General features: G+C 37.6%; 1 protein-coding gene and 1 long non-coding RNA gene across 2 annotated transcripts in view; one reads left to right on the top strand and one right to left on the bottom strand.

Moving 5' to 3' along the window:
• Positions 1–2,408: 2,408 nt before the first annotated feature.
• The window catches only part of LOC309493028, a 78,522-nt gene continuing 53,756 nt past the window's right edge, over positions 2,409–27,174 (bottom strand). Inside the window, exon 3 of the long non-coding RNA XR_014203772.1 lies at positions 2,409–2,940. This is a non-coding gene — a long non-coding RNA (uncharacterized lncRNA). The remainder of the gene's footprint in view (positions 2,941–27,174) is intronic.
• galnt18b (UDP-N-acetyl-alpha-D-galactosamine:polypeptide N-acetylgalactosaminyltransferase 18b) overlaps positions 7,997–27,174 on the top strand; it is a 124,455-nt gene continuing 105,277 nt past the window's right edge. Inside the window, exon 1 of the mRNA XM_082162053.1 lies at positions 7,997–8,499. Within this exon, the coding sequence (XP_082018179.1) occupies positions 8,262–8,499 (238 nt within the window). The 5' untranslated portion in view covers positions 7,997–8,261. The remainder of the gene's footprint in view (positions 8,500–27,174) is intronic.

The following is a 27,174-nucleotide window of genomic DNA, read 5'->3' as shown; positions in this document are numbered from 1 at the left end:
GCAAGCTGCGTTAAGTGTAGGAAGACCAAAGCAAAGAAATGCCAGCAAGTGATGGGTGATTTACCACCAGAGAGATCGCAGCCTGCAGCACCCTTCGAGTTTACAGCAGTATATCTCTTTGGACCCTACTTTGTGAAAGTTGACGTTAAGAAAAGAGCTTTGATGAAGGTCTGGGGGATTGTCTTTTGCTGTATGTCGAGCAGAGCAATCCACACAGAACTGGCTAACACCCAATCTACAGAAAGTTTCTTAATGGCCTTTCAAAGATTCACTGCAGTTAGGGGCTATCCTAAGAAGATCTATTCAGATCCCAGCACCAATTTTATTGGAGCAAGACCGGTTTTCAGGAGCTGTACAAATTCCTAGAGGGCATCGACAAGGCTGCTCTAGAGGAAATGGACGCACAAAATGGGACAGAGTAGATGTGGAAAATCCATCCAGCCGATTCTCCACACAGGAATGGAGCTGCGGAGGCTGCAGTGCGCATTGTCAAGAGGGTGCTCCAAAGCTGTGGAGGCGAGTCTACTCTGACTTACAGTGAATTCCAAACAGCCCTTCAAATGGCAGCTACTCTCGCTAACGAACAGCCTATTGATGCCAGAGCGCAAACCCAGGAAGACTGCATCCATTATGTAACTCTGAATGCACTACTGCTGGGGTGAGCATCTCAAAGTGGTGAAGTCAAAACATTCGACTTTTCCAGTTACCCATTCAAATGCCTCCAAGCAATGCAGTCAGTGGTGGATACATTCTGGAGACACTGGAGCCAGCTTGCGGGCCCTAATTTATTCTTAAGGACCAAGTGGCATACCATGCATAGGAACGTTGCAATTGGAGACATTGTTTGGATAGCAGATCATTTCAAGCGGGGAAATTGTGCACGAAAAGCCAGAGCTTGACACATACAGTACATCATTTGGGACACAATGCATTCGTTGGACATTCTGTCCCATGAAAGCCACAGGAGAGGAGTTGTGAATGGCAGTAAAGCGACACAACTGATGATGGTTACATGACAGTAACAACATGGCGGATGCAGTATGTCCGAATTTCTTACTATCCATATTATTACTATATAGAATACTTATCCATACTTAACCATCCTTTTTTAATAGTCTCAAAGTAAGATTCAAACCAAACCTACAAGACAGTACGCAATTTCATTCTTGGTTCTTGTGTGTCATGCCATATTTGATTTGGGCACGACTATACATGAGTTGGTTGATGTTTTTATTTCTTTTGAGAATTTCAATTCCACTTTCTTTTGAGAATTTCAATTCCACTACACAATTGTCCATCATTCAAAGTGATTGGGTTGCTAAGAAGAAAACTGAGTTGTATGGATTATTTATTATTTATGCCATTTTTGCTACCTGACATCTCCATTGACTCTTATAGAATGAACAAAACAGCCAAAAGAGTCTTCCAATATCTTCTTTTATGTTGTGCAGACGAAAGAAAAACATACAAATTTGGAAATACATGAGGGTGAGTAAATGACGAAACTTCACTTCACATCATCTACAGTAGCAGCTTGATGTGACAGACATGAGTTTAATCTTATTTGGCTATTTGAATAGGATTTAAAATCATATTTTTTAAGGGAATGAATAATACAACAGAAATCAGCCAAGGGCATGACATTCAGTAACAGTATGCTAAACTCACAACATGTCTGATAAAACTATTTGACAAACTCAGCCTCATATGAATGTTTTTGTCTAATAACTAAGTGGCCGATGTATATTCCTAACTGTAAATACATTACATTACATTACATTACATTTAATAATTTAGCAGACGCTTTTATCCAAAGCGACAAATGAGAACAATAGAAGCAATCAAACCAACAGTATGGCAACAATATGTAAGTACTGTGACAAGTCTCAGGTAGTCTAGCACAGTAAACATAGCAATTTTTTAAATAAAAAAAACAATATAACAGAAATAGAATAGAAAGTGTTAGTATTAATGGTTCAAGAGTTGATGAAAATATGCATCTTTAGCCATTTCTTGAAAATGAAAAGACTAAGCAGCTTGGGTTGGTTTAGGCAGGACATCAGCAGGGAACAGTCCAGGTAAAAGTCTGTGAAAGTGATTGTGTGCCTCTTTAGGATGGCACCACAAGACACCGTTCACTTGCTGAATGCAACCTTCTGGAGGTCACATAAGTCTGCAGTAGTGAGTTTAGTTTTAGTGGTGCAGAGCCAATTGTTGTTCTGTAGGCAAACATCAGTGCCTTGAATTTTTTGCGAGCGGCAATTGGCAGTTTTTGACAGTGCAAGTTCATGAAGAGAGGTGTGACGTGCGTTCTCTTCGGTTTGTAAAAGACAACTCTTGCTGCAGCATTCTGGATCAGTTGCAGAGGTTTGACAGTATACATGCTGAAGTATACAGTATACAGGCCTGCCAAAAGAGCATTACAATAGTCCAGTCTGGATAGAACAAGTGCTTGGACAAGGAGTTGTGTAGCATGCTCAGCTAGGAAGGGCCTGATCTTCCTAATGTTGTGTAAGGCAAATCTGCAGGACCGGGCAGTTCTAGCAATGTGGTCTGTGAAGTTTAACTGATCATCGATCACGACTCCAAGGTTCCTGGCTGTCCTGGATGGAGTTACTGTTGATGAACCTAGCTGAATGGGTTAGGAAGTGTTGGGTTGGCTGAGACCACAAGCAGTTCTGTCTTTGCAAGGTTGAGTTGATAGTGCTGGTCCTTCATTTAGCAAGAAATGTCTGTCAGGCAGGCTGAGATGCGAGCAGCTGCTGTCTGATCGTCTGGCTGGAATGAGAGGTAGTGTTTTGTGTCATTGGCACAGCAGTGATAGGAAAGACCATGTTTCTGAATGACAGATCCTAGTGATAACATGTGGATGGAGAAGAGAAGCGGTCTAAGCAATGAGCCCTGAGGCACTCCAGTAGCTAGATGTTGTGACTAAGACACCTCACCCCTCCAACACAGAACTGACATGTTGAGTTACCAAGCATGTAAGTGGAGGGCACTGGTGGCAGAGCAAAAGATTAAAAAAATGAAGCACTGGTGAGTCTCTGACCCCCTTTAGGGCTTGGTACTTATATTTCAGGAGTATTCTGTACATCACAGCACATTTACTGGCATTAATCTTTTGCGCCACCCACTTCAAGGCTGTAGACAAGGCCTGATGCTTGTTCCCCTGCGGTGGGGAAAACGCCAACACACATTTATACTGCTGCAGTGTCACATATCAGCTTCAACACAAAGAAGGGGGAGATCAGTGTCATTCTGAATCAGACTGCAACATTTCTGCCACAGTCAACGTGATAGGCAAAATAAAACAAATAATTTTTATAAAGCCGGAGAGAACAATGTTTCCATACAGTAAAAGCTCTAAGTACTTTTCGTAATCATTAGTGGTGAATGCTAAGCATCACAATTGCTATTGCCCAATATGTTACTTGTCCTGCACAGTTTGTTCTACGGATAACGTGCAAATTGTTGATCACTTTTATAAGTGATCAGGTAATTTTCAACTGGCAGATGATTAAACAGGTAAATCCTGTAGGCCTACATTGAAGGAGAAACCTGAGCCAGATCTAGAGACAAGAATATCACATAGACTTGGGGGTGGACTTTTACCGGACACCCATCCGATCACCCACACAATATGTTTAGTCAGGTAACCTAAAATGTGTATGTTGTAACATCTAAAGTGTTTTTTATTTAGGTTAGAAATGCTATTTATATGTTTAAATCAACCTGAAAATATTGGGTCACAAAAACGAAATTATAAGCGCCACACAGATATAAATACTTCATTTAATAAGTGCATATTCTTACATTTAACAGCATAGCAACTACCTGAACACCCTAGTAACCACACTGAAAAAAGTATTGTTGTGGCACCTTGTGCAAGCACCACTCACTTTTTTTTTAGAAAATGTAATTCGCTGTCATTACCATTTAGCTACTATATTATAGTAATGACTATTACTAATAAATAAATAACTTGTCCATACTTCACACACACGTGTTACCATTGACAAAGATGAACAAACAGAGGGAGAACTGAAGGCTTAAGTACACCGAGCAAACAAGATTATTAATGAGGTGATTGACAAGGCACAGGTGAATGGGATAACTGATTAAACAGACTGAGGAAAACTAGGTCACAGGACAGAACCAAGGTGGTCAAAAGGCCAGCCAGGACAATGCCCCAGGGTGGAGTTGAAGGCGGGAGGAGCCATGGTGACAATGGGACTTAATGGGACTTAATGGTAGATGACACACTGGGGACGACCGACAGAGATGATGCCACAGATGATGGAGCCCTGGTGACAGAGGTGGAGCCGTGGTTACGAGCGTCCAAGATGGAGCCGGATGACTAGAGGACAGAGGCGGAGGCAGTGGGGCCGAGAACAAGGCGGAGCGGAAGGCACAGGCCGGACGATGTCCGACCAAGGTGGAGCCAAAGGAACAAGGGAGCCCGGTGTTGCCATATGGCCGAGGAGCCAATTTGGACCGAAGTTGTCGACAGGCCGAGGTGGGGCGATGGGCCCAGAGGCTGGGTGTCAGAGCCAAGTGATCCTCTAGGCTAGTTGGAGCTGGTAGCCTGAAAACACTTAGCAGATCCCTGCTGCATGTTGGAGATGCAGAAGGGCTGATGGACATCAGTGAAGGTGGGGCTGAGGAACTGGCTGTATGAGGAGGTGGGAGAGGGAGGTTGGGCAGGCATATTGGAGATACAGGAGGCGCTGGAGATTTGGGGGCATAGGGTTTCACCTCTCCAAACCAATCCTCCTCAAAAAGGTCTCCATGTTCCTCCACATATCCTCAGATATCCACAGGCCAGGCTCAACTCACTCACAGCAGTGGGAGTGTGGGCAGGGCTATCCTCCAAGCTGACACAGGCACATGCTGTGAAATGGGGTCCGGTGCAATGACTCCTTCCAACCTCTTCCTCGGTTCAGGCTCGTCCATCGCGGCAGGCCGGTCCCCACGGTCTGCGGTGGGCACGCGCAACATTTTTATTTATACAGTTTAAAGTTACAGGGACAGTGCACATTAATAAACATTTATGTAAACGTGCCAGTTTAGCCAACTTGGCTAATTTTCAACTGTAGTCCCTGGGCAGGTGTGATGTCAGATAAAATACATTAAAACAATCAACAATACTTATACATACATTAAATCACATTTCATAATGTGATTTTCATCTCCGTTGATCGCTCGCAGGTGGTGGATGGCTGGTCTCTGGGGGTCCTGGAGTGGGACTGGTGACGACGTCACCCTCTGAGGGGCTGATGGTGAAAGATAAGCTGTTGTGCACCAGCACCCACTCCATACTCTATACTCCATACTCACTCACATACTCGTTACAGAAACTCATCTAAGATTTATTTTATCACAATATTACATTTAAGTGAACAATGAACATCAGGGTGAAATATAAATATCTTCACTACTTAGGTTTGACCATATGCTGCCATTTTGTAGTCATCCAAAGATTAAAACATAAAGAAAGAAGAAGGAAAAAAAATAAATAGCATCTTTATGTAAGCTAACTCTCAATCACCAATGGCTAACTTTGGGACAACCTGTAATTTATTTATTTTTTAAAATTGTCAAATATAATAAAGAAGCTATAATTGTATTCACCAAGATACCTTTAAGTAGACTATTGGATTTTTAAGACATGTCCTGCTGTGAATTTTAAGTGAGTATGATCAAACATGATCATGATCTTCCTAATTTTTTTAGCTTTTGGCAGTTTTAAACCAAAAAGTCAAATAATTTGTATAGCTCTTCCAATATACTTTCAGTATCTATCTACTTTTTTTATTTATTTTTTTTAAACGAGGAATCACGTTTTACTGATTGATTTATAGAGAAGAGATCCTGAAACGAAGCAGGTCCTCTGTGAAACACTCTGTTGACTGGTGATTATAACATTAATTGTAAAGGCAACATTCACATAGTGCTGTGAAGCTTGGGTAGCACCACAAAAGTGGATTTGCAGTGTATATATGCAACATGAAACTTATGGCTTATGTAAATCAATTCTCCATACATTCCTTGTTGTTGCTATTTTGTTGTTGTTGCTTAAAGTGATATTGTAAATGTTGCATTGTCTATGATTTTTGATGGTATCATTCATCTGAAGCTATTCGTGGCACGAGCACCACTATTCATGTCCCAGTAGAATCAAACATTATTTGCTCATATGTATCTATGGGATTTATATAATGAGATAAAATCCATATTGCTTCTTTGTGAGTTTCCTGAGACTGTACCCATGGGGTGGACATAAAATACAGGCTTATGAGGGATCTTTATTCCTTTATTCATCCTGCTCTTTTTTTCTTTTTTCTTTTTGCGTCTGCTGATAGCTTTGGCCACATACACATACACACACATGTACATTATTATTTTACATACTTACATTTTATTATTATTAAATTATTCCAACAAAACAAGAATGGAAGCATGGAAAATGTAATTCTAAAATCTAAATAATTTGGCAAATTGTATCCATAAATATGGGCACAATCTGAAGATAGGGCTAATGTTACTGGCTTCTATACAGACAATTACATATATTGTTGCTTACAAGTGCACTATGAATTTTAGCTTGGCTTTTTGTACAAATAATGATTTCCTTCAACCCAACACTTCCTAAGTGCCAAAATCCTGTTTGTAATATGATTATGTTCCCTCTGTTGTACAATGTTTTTATCTAAGTAACACTTGCGTTTTGTTTCAGGATCTGAATTCAGTATTTTTTGTGATATGTGTCTCAAGTGTTGATATACTATTCCTATATTTATCAGCTACAATAAAGTCTACAAGAAATAAACAGCTTGTTCTTAAACTGTGTAAATAAATCAAGCATAAAGACTGCTGTTGTTACAACCTAAAACATGGACACTTGCAATTTGATCAAAGTTTGTCATCTATTGTGCAAATCAAATTATTATGCCATCCCCAGTGTTGTTTCGTTCCTGATTTTTTTACATTTATTTTAATGAACCAATGAGGAGTGAATGATTCAGTGACTTACTCATCATACACTTGTCGCCACCTGCTGGAGAAGAAAGAAGAAGAAGTAAGAAGCAGAAGATTCCAAAGAAGCGAAAGAAGCAGAATAAACTACCAAGAATATGCACTGAACATAACACAGAAGCATACCACACAATTACCATTGACGACGACGAACACAAGACAGGGAAAACTCTGGGATTTTTAACCCTTTTTAATTTTACAGTGTCCTTGTTACATGTTACATACTATAGTAAAAACTATAAAATGATGCATAATTACATGCAACTAACCCTAAACCAAACCAAACCCTAATCCTAACCCTATTGTAGGTACATTAAGTTCATTATAATTACTCAGCAGCACTTGAATGTATAATTACAATGTAACAAAGACACCTTAAAATAAAGTGTAACACATAATTTTCATTTTTGAGTGAACTATTCCGGGTACACTTTATTTTAAGGTGTCATTGTTACAGTGCAATTATATATTTAAGTACTGAGTAATATTGATTAACTACATGTACTTAGGGTTAGGGTAGGATTAGGGTCTGGGTTAGTTGCATGTAATTATGCATGATTTACTGTTATTGCTATGGTGAGTTCATGTAATATTTGTAACAAGGACACTGCAAAATAAAGTGTTACCACTATTCCTTTGATTTAATTACAGAAATTAATTACAGCTATAATTACATGCAGGCATTTTAAAAAAAATACATTACTTTTTAAAATGTAAAAAGTAAAAACATGTATGTACTGTAGCTACACAAAAAGATTTGTGTGAAATGATTAATTTAAATGTTACACATTGTGGAACCATATATATATATATATATATATATACATTATCAAATGTTTCATAGCATTTTTCTGAAACATTTGGGAGTTTCTGTCTTCATAAAGCACCTCCTTACTGTTACTGGATCATTGTGCAATTGGTCCCATAGATTACAGCTCATCTCATTGGTCAACAGGCTCAGGATCAAATCACACACACACTGGCGCACCTTCACTCTCCTTTCTATACCGCTGCAGATGGAGGATCGTCTTGTTTCGTGTTGGAACAAGACGATAGTTGCACATTTCAAGTCGTTGGAATCTGTGGCAGAATGCAGCACGTGCTGTAGTGTTTGCGTCAGTCGCGAGGACCGAACTAGCGCGTGATTCTCCATCGGAGCGCACACAGAGTTGAGGACAGGCGCACTTGTCCGCTGTATCTCGGACTCTATATGGAGGGATGTCGGAATGGCTTGCACCAGGAGAACCAAAACTTTGGTGTCTACATGTGTGATACTAAGTGGCATGACCAACATAGTGTGTCTTTTGTACGTCGGATGGGTGACTAATTACATCGCTAATGTGTACATCAAAGTGCCGATGCCTGTCCCAGCCAAAAAGTTGGAAGGCGACAGGAAAGGAGAAACTCTGCGGATTATAGAGCGACTGGATCGACTGGAGAATGTAGTTAATCAGCATATACAAGGTAAGACGAATGTGTGGTTTATAATTGTGCACTCAAATGTGACGTCTAAAAATGTTAACAATGAGAAATACAGTCAGCTGACAACCACAAATTCAGCAAAAATACGTGGCAAAAATAAGTTAAATGCCACTTTCCACTAATAGAGGATCTTAAACGTTTTTTTTTTTTATTAAGCAAATGGTGATTGGAAGGGGTGTTTAGATAAAAATTAAAATAAAATAAATAAAATACAAATTTGCATATGCAACCTAGATTAATCTGTCTCACAGCACTAACTAGTTTTGGACCAAATAAATAAATAATACATTAAAGAACAGTTTTAATTTGTTAACAATAGCTAGGGGTAATATAGTTGAGCTCGATTAATGCAGTCAACACTTCAGTTTGTGTAAAAACTGAGAAAATCTGATTGTTTATTTGTTTTCAACCAAGCTATAGAACTGTTATAAATAATCAAAGACTTCTGAGGTGAGACTGGCCAAAATGCTCATAGATTTAAAATAATTTTCACGTTTTTAAGCACTATATCATATCTTATATCCCTTTTATGAATTATTTTCCTATGAGAAAATGGAATAGCTACATAGGACCAACAATTCAGCAAAAATTATATTATGTAACTTATGTTAACTATATATATATATATATATAAACCTTTCATTGAAAATTCAACTGAATTTTCACCCTTACAAAGACGTATCATGGTAACCACAGTTACCTGCGAAATGTATTGCATTTATTGTACTAAAACCGTGTGCATGAAGCTATCAGGGACCTTTTGTTCTGTTTTTGAGCAGCATTTGGTCTTTGAAAAATGTATTCTTTACAATGACAAATATATATGACAAGTTTGTAAACATACATGTTTTGTTTTTGTTTTTGTAACTGTAACTATAGTAATATAAGTATTTTGTTAGACACTGTGGTTACCATAGTAAATATTTGTCTGTACTGTGGACAGACATGACCTGGAGAGAGGGTTGCTCTGAAATAGCAGTCCATTGTGGAGAGTTTCTTCCTGATAAACAGAAGAATCTATGGAATTTCATCATCATGACCTGAATATCAATTGAACATTTGTCCTGTCCTGTTCAGATCAGGTTGATTGCACCTTGCCTCCTCTTTAATGGCACTTTTATGCAGGTGTGACCTCCACTCGTGATCTGGCTGCTTCACAAAGACCACTGATGATTGCAAACTCCTCTCCTTCTCTCTTCAGAGACTCTTGTTTAATGAACTTGGCACTGGCTGAACATTAATTATGAAAAGTGACTGATTGCTTCTGTCTGTACAGATAGTTTAGATTTTTCAGCACTTCTCAGCACACACAATTTCTTTTTTTTCTTTTTTTTTATCATTAATGCATTTGTTTATTTGATACGCTCTTATAAATAAGCGTTCTTAATTGGCATTTAGGGTTCAATGAAGAACCTTTAAGCTCAACGGAACCTATCCATTGCACTTTATACGTTCTTTATAGTGGAAAAAGGTTCTTCGGATTATTTAAATATTCTTCACACTAAGAAAACTATTTTTTTTTTAAGAACTTTTCACCAAAAGGTTCTTTGGCCTCCTTTTGGAACCTTTATTTTTAAGAGTGTAGGATTCTTCAATTACATGTTTGAGGTCAAAATTTGGTGGTTTGTGAATATATTGCTTGATCTTTATCATATTCGTGCAAAAGCAAATGGTGGATTCTTCTTCTTGCAATACAGCCTAACCCACCTTCCCCGTAAAGCATCTGCCAAATAAACAATAAAGCATTTGTAGTTTCTCACTGTTGTGCAAGCTTTATTCCGGATTCGTTTTCCGCTACTTCGGAAAGTACTAATTTGTTGCAGATCTGAGAGAACACAAGCAATTTGCTGTTCTGTTTCTGGTTTATTAGTCTACAACATGCTGTGCATGATTTGTCTGCTTGACTGAATATCTTATGAATAGAAATCTTGTGTTGTTGAAGAAAGTCTGCAATATAATTTTATTAATGGCATCCTTTTGTGCTTTGTTATAAAATACACACTTCATTGTTAGACAGATGATTGTCGTCCTTACTAACTGTTGATATGGGTTGCTGACAAGCAGTGTAGCGCTCAAACTGAGCCAAGGGTGCAAACAAACCTCGCTGAGCTGAGAGGCAGCTACAGATGAGAACTAGAGCAAACATTCCCGAGCTACAGCCGCAGACACGTTGAGCTGTTTGGCAACGGCTGTGGGCTTCAGGAATGGGCTTGGAGAAGAGCATTAGTGAGCATTTTTTGGTTTCAACACTTGATCTTTTGTTGCATTGCATGGATTGTTGACGTTTTCAGTTTAGTAATGATTTTTTATAATGGAAGTGAATGGGTTAACATGCAATAAAAGACAAGCTGAAAACATTTTAGACCCCGTTTACACCTGTATTTAGCCTCGTACACTTGTGATCCCATCGACCAAAATGCTTTTAAAAGGGGTGGTATAATGCCCTTTTCACAAGATGTAAAATAAGTCTTTGATGTCCCCAGAGTGTGTATGTGAAGTTTTAGCTCAAAACACCCCACAGATATTTTTATATAGCATGTTAAAATTGTCAATTTTTGAGGGTGAGCAAAAACACACCGTTTTGTGTCTGTTCCTTTAAATGCAAATGAGCTGCTGCTCCCGGCACAGAGGGCGGAGCTTCAACAGCTTGCACTCACACAGACATGCACTGAAAATTTCAAAAACTTTTAGCCTTTTATGTTCAAACCGGAGTCAGACAATGATGGATAGACTCAAGAAAAAGTGACAACATGTAGAAGCAACAGGACGTTTCTGAATGGTTAGTTGATGAATTTATGTAGCTTGTGTGTAGTTATCTTCGAGTCACTGATTAGCATATTCTGTCTTGATAATCTATAAATCGTGTTCCGGGGGCGGGGTTTATGTTAATTTTAGGGTTGGTGGGTCATTGATTAGCATATTCTGTCTTGATAATCTATAAATCGTGTTCCGGGGGCGGGGTTTATGTTAATTTTAGGGTTGGTGATGTCACTAACCCGGGAGGAATGTCGTGTAGTTCCTACCACCCGTTTGTTGTAGTCCTTAAAAAGCGATTTCTTTACAAGCAAATATCTCCCTTTGCTTTGAACTTTGAGCATTGTAACTTTGCAGATGTTGTTTATGCTCAAACAGCAACATTACACACTAACTAAAGTTAGAAAAGTGAAATCATAATCAACCACACCTTTAATACTAGGTGTAAACAGGGTCTAAAACGTTTTGAGCTTGTCCACTTTTGTCTACTTCCAGAGGTAGTGGAAAAACCCCCCACATTCGACTGGATTGCTTTCGTAGTGTAAACGCTCATGTGGTCGAATGCCACAAAAGACCGTCTTCTCTCCGTCTCTCCATTTGCTTTTCTGTCGTCTCTGGTCGCATACACATGCAAATTGTGTGAGCTTATTTTGTCCATTAGATCGAAAGATCTGAAAAAGCTCCCACATTTACCCACCCATAGACCCTCCCCTCGAATAAATCAGGACAGAAGTGGTTGAAACTGGACAAAAGAGGTGGATTAAAACACCAGGTGTAAACGGGAATGTGTCTCCCTCGTCAACTTGTAATCCGATCAACCAAAACGCTCCTTAATATCCGGTGTAAACAGTAAAAAGTGTAAAAGTATCGTCAAGTTATACTTACCACAGATCTTATTTCACTCATAAAATGAATAACCCCATTATAAAAGCATAGGAATATCTCGAGTGAACCACTGGCGAATTATTCTTCTGTGTTTTGACATCATCCCTTCAGCACTACATTCCCCATGGACAAAATCAATTCCTGCCCTGCATTTATTTTTTGTTTGAAAAGCTGTTTCACTCAGATATAAATGACAATAGGGAAGAAAAGACTATCACAACTTCGCAACTTCTTTTTCATGCCCGGTTTCAATAGTTTTCCCCTATAAGTAAACATGTGTTTACATGATTGATCAGCTTTTCCTGGGAATCAAACCTTTATATGACCTTGCCGTTGCTAGCACCATGCTTGAGCTACTTAAACAGTAGTTACTATTTGAGCTACTTTAACAGAACTACTTAAATAACTTACTGATGTTTTCTATGTAAAGCCATATCCACTATTACAACTTCTTTGTTGTGACAACGCAACGCCTAAACCCCTAAAAAGACTGTAAAAATGGTGAGAACAACTTTACAGCTCAAACAATGCACACGTTTTCACAAAAGAATTAAAGGGATCATGACAAGATAAATCAAATTAGTCTTGAGCTTTAGACATATAAGAAGCCTTTGTACCATTAAAACATCCTGCAAGTTTCAATCAAGCTCCAAAAATGGCTCATTTTGATATTGTGGACATCACACAGGCAAAACATTTGTTTATGACTTGGTCCAGAGCAAGATATTGACGAATAGTTTTACATCATCGCACCACTGGCGTTCAGTTGCTTAACGAATGACATTTGCCTGACTGTGAGCGTTGCATCATCACATCAGAAACTTTTGATTGCAGATGAAGCCAATTGTATACGCTGATTTCACGCAGCCGTTATTTTGAAATCGAAAGCGAGGCTCCGGTGGGAAGAAAACTGGAAGTGTCGCCTTAAATCACAGGAGAGTCGTGAATGCGATGGCGTATTGTTGTGTTTAATGATGTTGTGTCAATTCTAAAAATGTACATGCATTTCTTTCATACTTTAGACTATATACAGTGAAATTTATTTATAAATAAAATATTTTTTTTATATATAATTCAGAAAGTAAAAAAAGAAGCAGGAATGAACTATATACATATCCTATATTGGATATTAACATCCAATAGTGTAAATCGCGGCAGCAGCTTCAGGTTGGTAGTCCAAGGCATTGCTGTTTATCTTTACTTCCGGGGTTCTTCCCACCGGAGCCTCACGTCAAAAAAAAAAAAAAAAAAGTGGGTGGGCCCTCCCCCAGAAAAATGTTACTGGAGTAAATACCATTTCATGTATTCTGGTGCCTTTTAACTAAACAAGTAAACTAAACTCCACTTCACGTTGGGCGGTTCTTTGCCTCCACGTCGTGCATTAAATGCACAGCTATCCATGTATTATCCCGCTAATACCATAGTCATTTGCCAGCAATGACAACTTAAAGCTGTTATTGATGTTTGCAACGCAATATTTGACTGGAAGGGTACAACGGGCGGTTACTTTCCTCAGTTGCGGCTCGTTGAGAAATATAATGTAGCGATTCAGCGGAAATGGAGTTTAATTTATTAGGGAATTCCTCAAGTGGAATGGATTTGACTGACGGCGCTATGAAAAGCGAACAGACAAATGCACTGAATTAGAGACGGTAAAAGTGAGTGGGTATAATATCATTGGTCTTAAAAAGTGGGTGGGTCTTGTCCCACCCATATACAATGGTTCCGACGGCCATGCCTGTGAACCTCAAGGAACATATTAAAATAAAAATAAAAACATGACCCCTTTAATGTAAGAAACATTTTAACGCTTCACATTTCTGCTTAACATTTGGCACCATTGACTTCCATTGTAAGTGCCTCATTGCCTCAGAGAAAATTAGGGATGAGTGGTAATTAACATTATGCTACAAATGCTGTTGATTGAGCTTAACTTTACCAGAATATTGCTTTATTTGCATTCATCTTCCAAAGGGCAGAATGACTTTAGTCCACTTTTAAGCGCCAAATCTGTATTTACAATACAGTGCCGACAAAGGTTGCTCTAAACTTCATGGTCTCAGACTTTACATCGCTTCTCTCTCTGTAACATACAAGTGTTTTCCAGAATGAATGATTTATGCGGAAGAGGTACATGCCAGCTGTGGCTCCACCACCTGGTACAAACAGCCTGGAGGATGGCCTGCCTGATCTCCCTGTCATCCTCAAGTTGATGAAAATGCAGCACACTTCTGCACAGCGGCTCTTTAGCGCTGTAGTGGATTTTCTGCTGAAAGCCAAAGAGAAAGAACAACAGAATCACTTAGTCCCTCTTTCAATTGTGTAGTTACATTGTGTAGAGGAGCGAAGTGAAGCGAACATATTCTCAGCTCATTACATTCTGTTTATCTGCTCTCATACCATTTGCATTTAGCTTTTATGCAAAGTACTGCGCCACATTTTAACAAATCAAGAAAACAGCATTTCATGCGAGCTGAAGGATGCAGTTCTGCAGAAGAAGAAGAAGCAGGAATAGAAAGTGCTGATGTGGAATAGGATTAGAATTTTTTCTAGATCCTGCGATTGATCATGACAAACACTCTTTGAAATAGAGCAAAAAAGTATTCACTTTTCAACTGTAATGTTGAAGTCAACATGAAATTCGATAATGTGACCTATTGTGAAAACTGGATTTTCAAGAAAAAAACAATACTTCTACAGCATTTATTAATCTTAGTTAATGTTAATTTCAATGTTTACTAATACGTAATTAAATTCGAAAGTTGTATTTGTTAACATTAGTTAATGCACTGTGAACTAACATGAACAAACAATGAACGGACGTATTTTTATTAACTTACATAAACACTAATTAATAAATATTGTAAGAAATGTATTAGCTCATTGTTAGTTCATGGTAGTTAATTCATTAACTAATGTAAACAAATGAGACCTTATTGTAAAGTGTCACAGAAAAATTCCTTGCATATTTGTACTTGGCTATTGAACTTTAGTCCACTTGTTCAGACAGTTTGTTGGCTAGATGAGGAATTCTCACCATTGTTTATTCTTTATTCATTGTTTCATTTTTCCGGTTCATCCATTCTGATTTCAAGTGCGCACACTGTATGAACACAATGGACAGAATTTGTCTAGCTATTCTAGAAGTTAGTTATGGTATTACCACTATAAAAACACCCACATCAAAGCAGTAAATAGTAAGCAATTGATAAAAATAGTTATTAATTCGAAGCTCTCTTATACTATGAATATGTTTGTCGGCTAGGTTAGTTTGTTTGGTTATCAGAAACACGTTTTTAAAATAGAACTTTTAAAATGTGTAACTTTTAAAGAACCTGAGGGAACACACTATTATTTTTACATTTTGCTCATTAAAAAAGCCTTGTTACAACAGAAATGTAACGGACATGAGCGCCAGCAGAAAAGCTGCAGGTCGCATTGGAACTCATTTGTGAAGTTATGATGTTATGGTAATGATGTGCAGTCAGTATTATTATTTAGGTTAATGTAAAAGTGTGTTGAAAGGTACAAATGACTGCAAACTGATCTTTCTCTATTGTTTATTATATTTTAGTGGCATAGGTGAGAAATGTTGAGCTGTATGACCTATTTATGAATGTTACCTAACTGTGATGTAGTCAGAAGGAATATATGTTATGGAATATTTGGTTTGAAGGCAGAGTGATCTGCGAAGAGTCAAACGGATGACACTGTCTCCAAGGACTGCGTTTGCTCTTTCAAGAAGCTGTGATTTCTCATTTCCTCTCATCCTCCGCTCCCTGTGAGTCTCCTCTAATAAGCAGCGGGTTGGGGTTAATTACCTCAACAGAAAGGCATGGAAACACAGCAGAGATGCTGTACTTGGCACACCTCGGAAGAGACTAGAAATTTTTCAAGTTGCCCTCATCTGGCCTTTTGACTGACAGATGGCTGTGTGCGCGAGGAGCCTCGGCAGGGCTGATTTATGGCCTCGCTGGAGGGTTTATCCTGTGATAATCACAACGAGCTCTGTTAAACAAAGACACGGCAAAGCCCCTGATCCAGAAAGACAGGCTATTAATCAGTACAGCTCACATACGACATGCATTTATAGTGTTTTAACTCACTTAGCACTTGAAAAAAAGTAGTTGGGTTGTAACTAAGTTCTATACTGTAGTCTCTCGGTGTGTTTTGTATAAGTCAATGTTCTGTAACTTAGCATGATGAAGTACCATAGGCTTATTCAATGTAATAAAGTGTCGCTGTTCCTCTGGACACCCCGTCTGCGAAACCTCTGGTCACTGTGCAATGTTGGTTTGGTGGACTCAGCAGGCATTGTGCCTCAGCAGGCAATGACTTTGGCCATTATGCCGTATCTAATGCTATTTGAAAATATTTATTCAACCCTGTATGGTGCTCAAATACCCACATGCTAAATCTGGCCTTGTTAAATTCAGATGCATTGACAGCAACATATTCTAAAGCTCAATTTCAACTAGCAAGTAGTTGCAGTAGCTCTTGAAATCAATCCGTATTGGTCGATACTGTATATTTAATTGTGCTGCTCATTTCTCCTATTTTTACATGTATATTACATTTAGTGGCAATTTAATGCTCACTGACAATGAAACTGATCTTTAAAAATATTAATAATTTAGCAACATTGTTAAGTATACTCTTAAGTAAATTATGATATGTAAATTGGCCAAAAAAATTGGTAGCACTTGGTATTCATTATTAACAAAGTGTCTTTGTTACACATGTACTTGCTATAATAATACCGTAATAACAGTAAATTATGCATAATTACATGCAACTAACCTAAACCAAACCTTTACCCTATAGTAAGTACATGTTGTTAATTGATACTACTGAGAACTTAAAAGTATAATTACACTGTAACTAAGACACTTTAAAGTGTATTTTGCTTCTCCGAATTTTACCTTTCATGCAGTGTGTAATATAGCTAGGTTTGGGAAAAATGCATAGCATTTGCTCAGCTATGGTCTTCACTGGCTGCCTGCGAACAACATATAATTTGACCCTCCCTCAAACACTGTAGCTGAGGCCTTGGTTTGTGTTGTTGACATGTCGAGAAGTCGCTGTTTTCAGTGCTGTGAATCTACTTTGCATGCATTTCCAAAGGATGAGGACAAGCATTGGAATTGAAATGGTAAAACCGATGCCAACGTTACTGTTCGTATCACAGGTGTTGAGGAAGATTCGGAGCTGAAATTCAGATATGGTAATGGCTGTTTCCTTTCCGACACGCGCTGTAAGTAGTAGACCAATCACAACAGACTGGGCCATCTGACCAATCAGAGCAGAGGACGCTCTCTTATCGAGCTGTTTCAGTCACTGTGAGAAAAGTGGTGATGTGTAATGTATATTATGAGAAAATGTAAGTGTTTTTTGACCTAAGATACATGTAAACCTCTTGTTGGAAACTCCAAAACAACATTAGGAACCTTTGGTCACAGATCTAGAGGTTCCAAAGGAACAAATCTAGAGGTTCCTTTGGAACCTTCCAAAGAGGTTCCAAAGATGAAAATGATACAGAGATGTTCAACACGAAGGTTTTAATAAAAGAATAAACACAGGATAATCCAGGACAAAGTAACAGTGTGCATAATACACAAACAACAACCAACACTGAACTGAGGAAGCAAGGAACTTAAGTACACACTGAAAACAAACTAAAAGTCTTAACAGGTGTGATGATCAGATGAATTGCCATAGTAACTAAAGAGAGCGGGAAACTAGAACAAAGACAGTAGGATATGATACAAAGCAAACTAAAAGTCCATGATAATGAAAATTAAAATCAGAGAAGGTTGCTAACAGAATGAAAAAACAACAACCAAATAGCCAGTACTTTATATGTAATATAATCAGAAGCCACGCTTTGGCTGTAATTGGGTGTTAGAGCGACACATTAAGACTTCATGAATAGAATTGCTCGCTTCATTTCCTCTGTTCGTTCTCTTGAGCTTTGCAGTAAAAAAATCAAACCTACCATTTTATTCAGCTGATCTGTTACCCTTTTAAAAGAGGTCATTCAGGGGTATAAGCCTTAAATGTTTTTTGGTTTTTTTTCATCTGTAGCCATAACTACAACAGTAATGCTGTTTAGTTTTGATTGTATTGAATGCTTTTAGCCTGCTTGTCTTCTTGGTTCAGTTCTGTAAAGACAATAACACACTATATTCCTGCTCTTCATTCTGAGTGCACACTCATGCACAATGGAAGTTAATGCTACAGTATCTCAAAAGCTTTCATGCTGAGATGATTTGAATAGGTTAGAATTAAAGCAGCACAATGTGAATGCCTGCTTGTTTTGAGCCATGCATCTGAATTTCATGGAATAAACTATTTGACCTAACTACAAAAAATAGGACAGGGTAAACATACCTTGATGCAAACAAAATAAAAATTTGCATTAATTATAGCGTTCTAGAGTAAGTGGATTTGCATATCTGTTTAACCCAGATTTAACAACAGCAGTTTTTTTGTCTGGACAAAAAAAAAAAAAAAAAAAATACAGTTCATTAAATATTTATCCATGTTCAAAACCTTCATAGATGTTATGCTTGGAAAGCTTAAGGGGAGTCAAAACATGGTATCACAGTAGTCAACCTTATTTTGCAATGTCGACTGAATCTCTAATAGAGAAAGTAACCTGCTGATATCAGGGTCCGCCACACTGCGAAAAATGCACAAGTGCAAATTTTCTTATTTAGGAATTTGTATCTGAACTCCTAAAGGTGCAGGAGGAACAGTTGGCACACTGGAGCAAATTGAGGTCATGTTTCACTATATAGCACAGTCACCGCCTGCCTGCCTTTGAGAGTGCTGTGAGGAAAGACATCATAACTATAAATATTTTGCTTGTCATGGCACTGAGCCAGATGACTAAAGTTGGATTTAGCAGCATCAGGCTGGCATGGTTTGGATCCACACTTGTCCTTTCAAAGGGAAGGGTCACTGCAAATCAGTATAGAGATGTTCTGAGTGATCATCTCAATGGAACCATGACGGAACATTTCTATCCATTTCTATAAAGTTCTGCACGTGATCTACTGACGAAATGGAAATTAAAGAATCCGCAGCCGGATTTATTTTGGAATTTTTGGGCGTTAATTAAAAAACGGCGCAAACACAAGTAAATTGACTAGCGCAAACCTTAGTAAATCGTGTAGCGTGATTCATTTAAATACTCTCCCCCCATACATTTTGTGTCTGAAAGGGAAACTCCGACAAATGCGTGTGCAATATGGTCAGCGCCAGTAATAACCCTGTCCCTGTCCATGCCTTTTCAGCGCAAATTTTTCACTGTGTGTGACAGTCCTGACAATAGTTTTGTTTTTGTTTCAAACACCAAAAGAGGGTTTGTGCTGGTGCAAGCTGTTAGTAAATCTGGCCCTATGTGTGTGAAATATTATTACAATTTATTCTATCTGAATATATGTACATTTCCTGTGATCAAAGCTGAATTTTCTGCATCATTACTCCAGTCTTCAGTGTCACATGATACTTACTGTTATCAATGTTGAAAAGAGTTTTTGCTTGATTAATATTTCTGTGTAAACAGTTACACTTAAAAGTAATGCTTTTCTGAAATGTTTTAGTGCATTTGATACAGTTTCAAATATAAGTGAGAACTTTGATCAAATAAATTAGGGATTGAAACCCTATGAATAGCCTGTGAATAGCCAGTCGTTAGTAACTATAATGCAGACAAAAGATATGCATATTTAGATCCATAACCAGGCTGGAGAGGTGTGTGAATGTGTACTGGGGAGACAGAGACTGAATGGGGCTCGTTTGCACCACAAAACAATAGAGACAATAGACTGAATAGATGATTTAGATGATGACTAAACATCAGTAGCATTTTTAGAGTCTAATCAAAATAAAGTAATTTGACATGATCTTGAAAAACATTTAACCAAATACAGAGTTTTAGACTTATCATTTTCAGATTTTAAATATAACATGGTCACACATATGGCTTTAGCTGCAGTGCATTTCTAGATTGCTCCAGGGCCCACTTCAATTTTATTTTCATGAATATGTTTAATAAAAATAAATTTCTAATAACTTTACAAAACTTTGAAGCTATTTAAAAAAAGTTTTTTTCATTATGACAATAATTAATTCTACATTTACAATAAACTACCAGGTGTCAGCTTTCAAATGAGATCATACTTGTGCTTTTAGTGCAAAGGGTTCATGAACTGTATGTGTTTCAGTTTGGGTATGTCATTTCTGGGGATTTTTCAAAAGTGGCGTTGCAGCTTAACAGGTTAAGAAAATAATACTTTTATTCAGCAAGGATGCATTCAATTAATTTAAAGCATTAAAAATGCCAGTTATAATGTTACAAAAGATATATATTTCAAAGAAATGCTTTTCTTTTGAACTTTCTATTTATCAAAGAATCCTTAAAAAATGCATAATGATTTTCACAAAAACATTAAGCAGCAAAAGCTGTTTTCAAAATTGATAATAATAAGAACTATTATTAATAATTGAGCATAACCAAATCAGCATATTTTAATGATTTCTAAAGGTTGTGATACAGAAGTAATGGCTGAATAATCCAAAGTCTTTTAAAATATTTCTCTTGTTGCTGTTTTATAAACACTATGAGCAACTGTGCGTAACCATGACTTTACTACGGCTTAGGGGTGTTGTTAAGTATGACTCAAAGTGCCTAAAACCACCTCAACCTAGAAAAATTATGATAACCCTTGGCCTTGAGTGGCTTATGTCTTTTGTTATTTTAAGAAATTTATTATTTTTAATTCCATCATATTTTTATAATTTAGTCTTTAATACATTTTTAGTCCTGAGTTTATCTTCTGGCATTGTCTAGCAAAAAGGAGATTATAATGCAGCACGTTTTCCTGCCCGTGCCTTATTTTTTAGTATGAGAAAGAAAAAGAGGAGAGGAAGATGATGCCTGTGATTCAGACTCGCTTTCTGTCCTCGGCACTCTTGAATTTGTGATTCTAATTAGAAGCAATGGGATGTAATTAGTCATTAATTAAAACAGAGCCAAGCGGAGCGCAGTATCTCTGAGTAAGCACAGCTAAAGGAAGTCAGTCACTCTTTGAATTTAAGAGACATACGCGTGGAATGAGCTCACTGTCTGTTGCACAGGCTCATGTGGCGTTATTCACCGCTGTGCAGCTGGAAGGGAAGGAATGCACTTGATACAGATATGCTCGATTATCAGATTGTCTCATCTTTTTATTTTTACCTATTGATTTTATATGTAATAAGTGATTATCACCATCCATCCATCCATCCATCCATCCATCCATCCATCCATCCATCCATCCATCCATCCATCCATCCATCCATCCATCCATCCATCCATCCATCCATCCATCCATCCATTCATCCATCCATCTGTCTGTCTTTTGTTTTATTTATATATTGATCTGTTTATCATTCTATTTATCTATCAGTCTGTGTCGGACTCTGTTTAATATTTTTAATTCTGTTTTTAATCCTACAGGCAATCTTGCTGAATCTTCCACTTTGTGTGTTTTTTTGTTGTTGTTTTTTAGATTCTTTGTGGATATAATAGTAGCAATTAGACAGTCCATTGTGCTTTCAACTGATGATCCCTCCCTTCTGATTTCCACCAATTTTTTTTATTCTTTCGAGCTGATTACTATGCCTTGTATATAGTTGCTTAGTTGAAGCCTACCCCTTCTTCTCTTGATATTGTTAGTTTTTAATCAGATATTCAATAGTGTTGGGACATGGATCCCATCGATTGTAAACAGAGCCTTTTCTCTGGGTCTGTTCCAGCTCATTGTAAACATACTGAGTCTGCTCTATTACAGTAAATTACTTTTTGCTATCTGTCGACTTTTGAGTGCAATATTCAACACTGTTGACCATTGCATTCTTATTTCGTGCCTTGAATAGTGTGTGGACATCCGAGGAAGTGCCCTTAGCTGGTTTAGTTGGTGCCCTTAGACTGACTTCCTAACAAATTGAAGTTGTTATTGACATAAACCCGAGCATTATTCCTTTCAAGCAGTTTTTATATGCAGCTTTTGTGCTTTAACCTTTAAAACTATTTTGGTTTATCCTATCTTAGTAACATAAACTTTTCAGTAGTCATTGGACACTCTTTTTCATCCGTAGCCCCTCTTACCTGTGGTGTTCCTCAAGGCTCCATTTTGGCTCCTACATTGTTTTCTCTGTGCATCCTTCCATTAGGTTCATTTTTTAGGAAGCATGGAGTGTCTTTTCATTTTTATGCACATGACACCCAAATCTATTTGCCTTTAAAACATGACTTGACAATAAAGGTTTAGAAACCTTGCTTGGATGTTTAGCTGATATAAGATCTTGGATGTCTTTGGATTTCTTACACTTACATGAGAGTAAGACAGAAGCAATTGCTTTTGGGCTCTCTCTCTGGGTAAAGGAAAAGCTAACTTTATATTTGGCAACTTATATTCCTACATCAAACCAAAATTTGGGAGTTATTTTTGATTCCTCCCTTAAATTTGACCAACATATTAATACATATTAAATATTAATACTGTAAGTCAAGCTTATTACATTTAAAACTTTTGTCTAAAGAACTTGAAAGTGTCATATACATGCTTTTGTCTTATCTCGTTTGGACTTTTGTAATTCCTTATATATTGGAATTTCCCAGTCCTCTATCTCACGGCTTTAAATAGTTCAACATGCTGAGACAAGTTGAGAGGTGACTGTGGTTTCTGATGCCAGACCTATATGACCTATTATGGAACAGTCTTCCCTTATCTGTGAGATCTTAGGACTTCTCTTCTGTACAGCACAATGGTTAATTATTGTTGTGTTTATTTGTGCTTTATAAATAAATGAAATTAATTGAATTGGGATCTGTGGCGCCAAAGTCAGAGATGACAACAAATGCACCATGTCCTCTATATGTACCATACGGTAACTTTGTGTGTGGAACAGAAGGAAATTGAAGTTGTTATTGACAGAAACCCTAGCATTATTACTTTCAAGCAGTTTTTCATATGCAGCTTTTGTGCTTTAACCTTTAAAACTATTTTGGTTTATCCATTTCCTCAGAAGCATGTCACTTTATGGCTGTTTGGCTGCTTATGCCTTTAAATCAAAGTGAAGATTAGGGTTGTCTTGTGACTCATCAGGAAAGACTATGAAAGCTGTAAATAGGCGTGATGATCACCCACAGGTTTACACTGTTTGATGACAATTCAACTGCCTGTTTTGAAATTACAGTGAAGGCGTTGAACATCCTGGAGCATGAAAATATACTCAAGTAGTAATTTCCAAAAACCCACGTTACAAGATTTTATAATGCTTTCTGTCCTCTCTGATTTAGTTCATGAAACAATAGGAGGGTATTCATTTAAAGAGAATGATCTAAATATATGATAGATGGACTACACTGTAGTGTAGTTTGTAGAATGTTCAGAATCTATTGAATGATATTTGTGAATAGTAACAGTTTCATAGTGAAGCATCTGTATCTCTTAATGTCTTAAAATCTTCAAGTTTTCAGAAAAGCGCCTACAATGACAAATAAACGTTTTAGGTATGGGGACGTTTACCTACCGAGAATACAACATAATCGCTTGAGATGTCTTATCAGCTTTTCCACAAAGTGTATTCACCAAACAGAATGATGCCAATCTCTCTGAGCATCTCCGTTTTGAGTCCAAGTGGGAATTGCTTCATAGACTGTTTTCCAACCTCATTACAGCTGTTTGTGATTAGATATCTAGAGCCTCTTAGCGCTTCAGGGATAAATGTGCTTTAGTTATTTTAGCTTGAATGACATTTCTGTTTTAAATAAAAAGATTCATAGATCAAGTAAAAAAATGCTGAAATTAACCATATATTAACTTGATTTTTGCAAGTTCTTTGGAAAACAGTGTAGGTTTTTTAAGGTTATCCCTTGATTTAGTCGAACCAACATGTAGAGAACTTGAGTTTGGATGAAGGATTTTTTTTTAGTTCAACACTGTAGCCTACACTGTAAAAAAAAAAAAAAAAAAAAACGTTTTGTTCTTCAGTCTCATTCTCTCTCATCCCAGCAGGCACAAAAATGAAGCCGGTGAAAAAATGAGATGAAGCATGTAATTCTGAACAACTTAAAACCATAAAGATTAACAATTTGCATAGAAATTTTTGTTTAATTTTTAATAAATCTTCTTAAAACTAGTTGTTTCATTAAAGGGATGGTTCGGAGTAAAATAAACCTAGGGTCCTTTGCACCATGACCTCGAGCCAAACCCCCCCACCCCCCACCCCCCCCCCCCCAGAAGCCTTTTTTTCCCTTGGGTCGAACATTATTAAAGTTAGAGCTTATTTCGAGATATCAGCCGGATGGCTTAGTGCAGGCGCTAATGGATCCAAGGATGTATCTCGTAAATTACCCCACTAATAATGCCCAGAATGGTACCAAACTTCTACAGTAGTACAAATAGGTTCTGTACTCATAAAACGAGGCATTGGAAAGTTTGTAAGTACATCAGGAGTTTATTTAAATAACACTTGCCTGATGGCTCATGCTACTGCTAACCCAGACGTCGAGGTCACTTCCGTGGTTTGGGAAAAGTCCTGGCAGAAAGCAATGCATAAGGATGTAGCGTAACGACAATTATTTTTTTTTTTTTGAAGTGCTGACAACTTAGTGTTAACTAATAATTGTTGCAAACTGGTACTGTCATTACACTGCATCGCTTTCTGCCAGGACTTTTACGTGCTTTTCCCAAATCACTGAAGTGACCCCGACGTCCGGATTAGCGGTAGCATGAGCTAGCATGAGTCAGGCAAGTGTTATCTAAATAAACTCCTGATGTAGGCTACTTTCCAATGCCTCATTTTATGAGTACAGAACCTATTTGTACTACTGTAGAAGTTTGTTACAATTCTGGGCATTATTAGTGGGGTAATTTACAAGATACATCCTTGGATCCATTAGCGCCTGCACTAAGCCATTCGGCTGATATCTCTAAATAAGCTCTAACTTTAATAATGTTCGACCCAAGGGAAAAAAGGCTTCTGGGGGTGTTTGGCTCGAGGTCATGGTGCAAAGGACCCTAGGTTGATTTTACTCTGAACCATTAATGGCTGATTCTAAAATACAGTACTTTTAAGATCTGCGAATGCCTCTTTTTTCCTCCACTTTAATCTTTTGTTTGTTTTATTTTCCAGATTTTGAAGTGGTTTTTAATATGAGAACACTCTGTTATTCAGCACTGCAGAGCATCTGTCCATCATGTCCATTCTAGTTAAGTGACAGAAGCTGGCTTGGCATGAAATGTTATCAAAAAGCAATTATTTAATACATTTATAAGTGCCAAACTATTAAGTGAGGAGCTGATAAACAGCCTTTTGAAGCCACAACGTTTCACTTTAGTTGCATCAGTTCCACTCGGATTGTGAGCGTGTTTGCATAATCACATTTATAAGTGTGAAATATTGCACGACTGTTACTGAGTCTTTCTGGAGCTATTTTCTGAGAGCAGCTGAAAGTACAACTCATGCATCTCAGATTTTAATTTCAACAGATTCATGTTGTCTGATCCGTTTTTATTATTATGAATGTGCATGAAAGTGAGTGCATGGTCAGTATAAATTTCCCACTATACTGATGCTCTCTAGAAATGAATGAAAGAAAAATGTAGCTGCTAATCTGTTTCTTGCAACCAGTTGTCCTACACCTCAGTATACTCTGGATTTGTCTCCAATGGCAGGTATCCAGGTGATCCATCAATTCCCCTAAGCCTCCTTGACTGACACAGGTCACATTTACATTGAATAGGGGTTGAGGTTGAAACAAGCTCTTTTCTATAATACACTGAGAAAGCTAAGGGAAGTGAATGGAAAGTGGCACAGTTTGCAGAATATTAGGTTCTCACCATGGCTGCGTTCCAAACGTTAGTGCGCTACCTACCTAGACAACATTTTTAAGCAGTGTTATTGACACAAAGACTATTTCAAACATTATAAATCATGCTTCTTTATAAGATATCTCGATTTCCTGTTAAAAACCCAACCTATGTTGCTAAGTTGGTTTACTGGTCTTAGTTGGTTTAAGATGGTCTCCCAGCCTGGCCAAACTGTTCTTCAGATGTTGTTTTGTTGTTTCACAGTCTGGCCAAGCTTTTGCTTAGCCGGATAGGCGATTTCCAACCAGACCAACTAATGCCCAAAGCCTGGCCAGAGGTGTGTTTCCCAAAAGCATTGTTAGCCAACTAGGGCTACAAGTTCTGTCATTACCAATATTCAGTGTTTCTCGAAACCATAGTTCCAACAAAAAAAATCGCAAACAGCTTCGCAAACTTGTGTGGTTTGAACTACAGCTGTCGACATGTGGTTAAAATCATCGTTTTTTTGATAGTATGACATATGAACTTAAATAGACCCTTCTGCTGGGCACTATAACCAAGTTAACATTCCATATATTTTAATTCCATTTAAATAAATATACATTTCAATTGATATATTTTAGTGTGTCTACAATAAGCACCATTTTTGAAGAGTATGCATGTGCACAAATGCATAAGGGAACCTTGGAGTATGATGTAAGAAGGAACCCACAATGAATCATACATCAAATAAAGCAAAACGATTTGAATATTCACGTATACTAAATGAGGCATGGGTGTATTGTTACATTCAAGCTATTTTAAGGCATGAATATTTTTTTCAAGGAAAAAAACTTTTAAATGTGTAATTTTGGTGATCAAAGATGAGTTTTAAGGGATACAATTATCGACTACAAGGGGGACTTTAAGAAAATACCAGAACGGCAAAAAAAAAAAAAAACCTAGACAGATAAACAGTGATTACAAACATATTTCTATAAATATAAGTCTAAAAATATTTAATCCAGTGTACTCTGTCTGTGTATTGTGCTTGCATGGCATTGTTAACGTAGCAACATATGCTAACAGCAAACTGTTAGAATCAGCTGTAAGAGTTGATTTTGTCAGGAGAACAGGCAGGCCGAGGGCACAACTGGAGAACAGGCAGGCCGAG

Source organism: Leuciscus leuciscus (assembly GCF_965113295.1).
Source record: "Leuciscus leuciscus genome assembly, chromosome: 2".
NCBI classification, from domain to species: Eukaryota; Metazoa; Chordata; class Actinopteri; order Cypriniformes; family Leuciscidae; genus Leuciscus; species Leuciscus leuciscus.
This window is presented reverse-complemented; position numbering and strand designations above follow the sequence as displayed.